The sequence below is a fragment of the Haematobia irritans genome, chromosome 5, assembly GCF_050003625.1.
Source record: "Haematobia irritans isolate KBUSLIRL chromosome 5, ASM5000362v1, whole genome shotgun sequence".
NCBI lineage: Eukaryota > Metazoa > Arthropoda > Insecta > Diptera > Muscidae > Haematobia > Haematobia irritans.
The window spans coordinates 10,373,978-10,379,977 of record NC_134401.1 but is presented as its reverse complement, the minus strand read 5'-3'; the positions used below and the strand labels follow the sequence as shown (position 1 = coordinate 10,379,977).

The 6,000-nt window shown below is 29.2% G+C and overlaps 1 protein-coding gene across 3 annotated transcripts in view; it reads right to left on the bottom strand.

Annotated features, from left to right (window-relative positions):
- Positions 1 to 2,489: 2,489 nt before the first annotated feature.
- The window catches only part of trpl (transient receptor potential-like), a 70,736-nt gene continuing 67,225 nt past the window's right edge, over positions 2,490 to 6,000 (bottom strand). For all 3 annotated transcript variants that reach the window (XM_075309913.1, XM_075309914.1, XM_075309912.1), the window contains 2 exons: positions 3,419 to 3,764; positions 2,490 to 3,361 (listed from right to left, as the gene is read on the bottom strand). In XM_075309913.1, the coding sequence (XP_075166028.1) occupies positions 2,704 to 3,361; positions 3,419 to 3,764 (1,004 nt within the window). In that variant the 3' untranslated portion in view covers positions 2,490 to 2,703. The remainder of the gene's footprint in view (positions 3,362 to 3,418; positions 3,765 to 6,000) is intronic.

Genomic DNA, 6,000 nt, shown 5'->3' with positions numbered 1-6,000 from the left:
GACGCATAAATGGAAGGACAGGCAGGAGAACGGAAGGCCGGCCAAACCGACGACAAACGGACGCATAAACAGACAAATGGAGGGACAGTCGATCGGAAAAACAAATGGATAGACGTTTTTCCGATCTTTCATGCTGGAGGTTATGAAAAACAAATTTTAATCCTGGATCCACATTAATATCCCCCCAAAATACATATGTCTGTATACATATATTTATTGGTCATATATTCATTTTACCATTTGGTTATGCTCCTTGTTAAATCCGGTATCGTTTGCCAAATATATTTAAAGCGTTTTTTTGTTTTTCAAATAAACAACAAAAAACAAGTAAGAAAGTCTAAAGTCGGACGGGGCCGACTATATTATACCCTGCACCACTTTATAGATCTAAATTTTCGATACCATATCACATCCGTCAAATGTGTTGGGGCTACATATATAAAGGTTTATCCCAAATACATACATTTAAATATCACTCGATTTGGACAGAATTTGATAGACTTCTACAAAATCTATAGACTCAAAATTTAAGTCGGCTAATGCACTAGGGTGGAACACAATGTTAGTAAAAAAATATGGGAAACATTTAAATCTGAAGCAATTTTATGGAAACTTCGCAAAAGTTTATTTATGATTTATCGCTCGATATATATGTATTACAAGTTTAGGAAAATTAGAATCATTTTTACAACTTTTCGACTAAGTAGTGGCGATTTTGCAAGGAAAATGTTACCAACATTGACCATTTTTGTCGAAATCATAAAAACATATATATGGAAGCTATATCTAAATCTGAACCGATTTCAACCAAATTTGGCACACATAGCTACAATGCTAATTCTACTCCCTGTGCAAAATTTCAACTAAATCGGAGCAAAAAATTGGCCTCTGTGGTCATTTGAGTGTAAATCGGGCGAAAGCTATATATAGGAGCTATATCTAAATCTGAACCGATTTCAACCAAATTTGACACGCGTAGCTATAATGCTAATTCTACTCCCTGTGCAAAATTTCAACTAAATCGGAGCAAAAAATTGGCCTCTGTGGGAGCTATATCTAAATCTGAACCGATTTCAACCAAATTTGGCACGCATAGCTACAATGCTAATTCTACTCCCTGTGCAAAATTTCAACCAAATTGGTGTAAAACTCTGGCTTCTGGGACCGCATTAGTCCATATCGGGCGAAAGATATATATGGGAGCTATATCTAAATCTGAACCGATTTCAATAAAATTTGGCACACTTGACTATAGTAGTAATTGTTCTTCTTGTGCAAAATTTTAAGCACATTAGGTTAAAACTCTGGCTTCTGGGGCCATATAAGTCCATATCGGGCGAAATATATATATGGGAGCTATATCTAAATCTGAACCGATTTCTTCCAAAATCAATAGGGATCTATTCTGAGCCAAAACACATACTTGTGCCAAATTTGAAGTCGATTGGACTAAAACTGCGACCTAGACTTTGATTACAAAAATGTGTTCACGGACAGACGGACAGACGGACAGACGGACATCGCTATATCGACTCAAGAGCCCACCCTGAGCATTTTTGCCAAAGACACCATGTGTCTATCTCGTCTCCTTCTGGGTGTTGCAAACATATGCACTAACTTATAATACCCTGTTCCACAGTGTGGAGCAGGGTATAAAAAGGAAACACAAAAAATTCGAATGATATCCCTTGGAATTACAGACCAGAGAATCATCGTTTACCAATAAACAAGCCATGTTTATTTAGGGGGGTGATGGTTTTGTGTGTGTGTGTGTATGTGTGGGAGGTTTTTGTATTGTCCTCTTTGTTTGTAGATTTTCACTTATCATGATGGCAAGAGAATGGTGGTCCTTTTTTTTTTGATGGTATTCGGTGGGAGATGTATGGCATGACGGAAATCTTTATCTAAATAAAAATGTGTTAACTTCCAATTTTTCTATATTTTGTTTTCGTTTGGGTTTATTTTTATTTCGACAAATCTAAGAATCTAAATCTCTAGATGAGATAATTTAAAGTCGTTACAATGACAATGGTAATGAAGAAAATGTTTTACCGAGAATTTTTCATTATGACTTCTGGATGACAAGGAAAAATTGCTGTGGACAAAAATGGCCATTTTCATGAGCTTTTGATTGGGGGGAAAATTTTATGAAGAATTTTTCGAGATAATAAAATGGAATTTAAAATATATTAGAGATTTTTTTTAATTTTATTTTTTCCTTTTATTTCATAGTTCTTTGTCTATGAAGCTCTCAAGACCATGTATTAAAAATAAATATTTAAAATGTAAATAAGAAACATATGTCCTGTTCCAGCAAATCATAGAAAAATCTACAATAATTAGAAAAAGTTTAATTCCTGCCTTTTATCAGGAAAAAAAAATTGCCGCAAGATATCATCGCTTGAAAAAGTGTCAAATTTGCCATTAAACAAGCACCAAGGTAACCCTGGCTATGAAAATGCTACAATTCCACAAACAACAAAAGCATCTATTTTATTAATTTTTTTTATTATAACTCAGACCTTTAATTAATTAAATTTTATTTATGTTTATTTCTAAAAAACCAAAATCTCAAATATTATCACAAAAGTTTTTTTTCTTGGATGAATGTGAATTGCTTTCATTTTTCTCTTAAATTTTTTTAAAGGAATCACTTTCATCACTTAGTAGACCACTGGGTAATGCGGAGACTTACTAGCCCCATTAATGATTATCTCCACTAAATTGTGAGATATCGTCCATCATGGCAGAATCATAATCGTCCAAATCAACAATGTTGAAATCCACATTACCCTGATTTTCGTTGGCATATTCTGGTCGGCGGCGGCCTACTCTACCCAATTCGACGGAAAAAGGTTGCCTCGTTGGCTCGGGCTGGGGCTGGGGCTTAGCCGATCCAGGAGCTGGTGGAGCTGCCCTACGTGTCGATTGATTTCCTGATGTTTGTAATTTACCAGCCGACAAGGGAAGTTCATCGGATTTCTTGGATTTTCCAGAAGCTGGAGCTGCTGGTGCTTGTTTGGCCGTTGATTTTTTGGTATTCTGGATTTCCGGTAAAGTTTGCGATCGCGCTTTTATGATATTCGAAGAAATGGTAGAATTTGAGGATTTTCCCCGATTGCCACTATCTGGCATTGCCGTTCTATTGTAAGAACCTGGCGGAGGATTTTGATGTTGCAAGAATTTCTTTCGGACCTCATCCACTTGGGCCCGCCGTTCCTTTGTATTGCCATGAGGGGTATCCAATTCTTCACTGAGTTGATTGAGTAAGTCCAATAGAGTTTGGGCTTTCTCATCTTCAAATTCAATTTCTATAGGTGAGTCACGGCCATGGACTTTGGCAGGAGCCTGAAGAATTAACCTGGAAAATAAAACAAAATTTAAAAAATCTCAAAATTCGCTTTTGATGATTACTCACTTCTTTGCCTCCTCTATGGCCTTGCCCAATTGCTGAACATTTTTGGCTGTCTCTTTATTACTGCGACCAATTTGAGAATTTTTCAATGTTCCTTGTAATACCACAGTCCATTTATGGGAAGTCGACTGAGCTATTACCATCCTAGCCACTCTTTGGAATCTTTGTTTTGGTGTCTCATTTGGAGGCCGGGAAGCCACCTTCTCCACTTTAATTTCATTCATTTCAGCTACACCATTAACATTATGATTTCTGGCAGAATTTTCCTCATTGACATTTTCCACGGGAGCCAACTGGAAGCCCTTCATTAGGCGTCGCTCCCAGACTTTGGCTTTCTTGGCACGACAAGCTGAAATGGCAACAGAAAATTTGGAATGATAAGAAATGGTGTAAAAATTTGGAGTCGGGGGGTAACTAAGGACCATCCTGCCTTGCTCATTGAGGTTCATCAATTTTTTGTGAAATTATTTTTAATATAAATTAATGTACATTTGATTGAATTTAATTTTAAATTCAATTTAATTTCATTTTAATATATTTATAAATAATTTTAACTTGAATTTAGTTTTAATTTAATTGTATTAATTTTACTTTTAACACAACTTCAAGTTAATTAAAATTAAAATTTTAATTTAACCTTATTAGACTTTATTTTATTTTATTTTATTTTATTTTATTTTAATTGAGTATTAATTGCATTTTAATTCATTAAAATCGAATTCAATTTATTTCCTTAATTTAATTCTAATACAACTTTTATATAATTTTGATTATTATTATAATTATATAAAAGTTGTATTAGAATTAAATTAAGGAAATAAATTGAATTAAGGGAATAAATTGAATAAATTCAGGAATAGGTTAGGTTAGGTTATGTGGCAGCCCGATGTATCAGGCTCACTTAGACTATTCAGTCCATTGTGATACCACAGTGGTGAACTTCTCTCTTATCACTGAGTGCTGCCCGATTCCATGTTAAGCTCAATGAAATTCAGGAATGAATTGAATTTTGATTAAATTGTTATATACTTTCGTTTTGGTTTTAGTTTTATTTTAACTGTAATTTTATTTTGTGTAATTATATTTAATTTTAAATTATTTTAGTTTTAACTTGATTTTGATTTTAATTTAAACTAATTTCCTTTTACCTTCGTTTAATTTTTAATTTAATTTAGGAAAACTAAATAAAAATATTAAGATAACAAAAAAGAAAACGTCGAGCTTGGAAAAACAAGAAATTAATTTAATTTGAATTTAATTTCATTTAATCTTTTTATAATATGCTTTAAATTAATTTTAATTGAGTTATGATTTCATGAGTAATAAGTTCAATTCTAATTTAATTTCAATAGAACAAAAGCAAAATATTTTTTAATTTTTGTAATTTTAGTGTAATATTTTCCTAATTTTAATTTACTTTTGATTTAATATCAATTTAATTTGATTTTTATTTATTTTTAATTAATTTTTACTTTAATTTTAATTTAAACAAATTTCCTTTGGTTTAATTTTAAATTAATTTTAGTTTCATTTTAACTTAACTTAATTTTTCGCTTAATTGCGAAATATTAAGACAACTAAATCAAATTATTATCAAAAGACATCAAGGTTAAAAAGACAAGAAATTATTTATTCAATTTGAATTTAAATTTAATTTCACTTAATTTAAACATAATTTTCTTTATGTAAATTTTAATTTAATTTTGAATGAGTTATGGTTTATTTCTAATTTAACTTTAATTCAATTCTAATTTAATTTCTATCGTTAAATATTTTTGTAATTTTAGTTGTATTTAAATTGAACTTCAATATAATCTTAATTTTTTTATTTAATTTTAGTTTAATTTGAATTAATTTTAATTGGATTATATTGAATTTTAATTTAGTTTTAGTTTTAATTTTATTTTATTTCAGTTGTAATTTAAATTTAATTTCCTTTTATTTAGTTTTAATTTAAATGTACTACTGATTTAATTTTAATTTAAGTTTATTGCATTTTTTAGTTCTAATTTATTTTAAGTTTAATTCAGTTCTAATTTAATTTCAATATAATTTTAAGTTTATTTAAATTAATTTTAGCCTAATTGAATTAAATTTAATTTTAAATGGATTTTATTGAATTATAATTGAGATTTAATTTCCTCTTATTTAATTTTAATTGAAATTTACTATTGATTTAATTTCAATTTAAGTTTAATTGATTTGTGGGGTTTTAATTGGTTTAATTTAATTCAATATTTATTCTCATTTAATTTTAATATAATATTAATTTTATTTAATTTTAATTAATTCTAATTGTTTTTTATTGAATTAAAATTTAGTTTTAATTTTATTTTACGTCAGTTCTAATTAACTAGTTTATTTTGATTTAATTTCTTCTTATTAAATTTTAATTTAATGTTGATTTTTTTGAGTTCAATCGATTTATTAGTTTTAATTCAATTTAAATTTTAATTCAATTTTAAATAAATTACTTAATTAAATCAACTTTACCTTTGATTTAATTTTAAGTTTGTTTAAATTTTTAAGATTAAGTTTTATTTTAATTTAGTCTTCATATTTTTTTGATTTTAGTTTTAATTTTA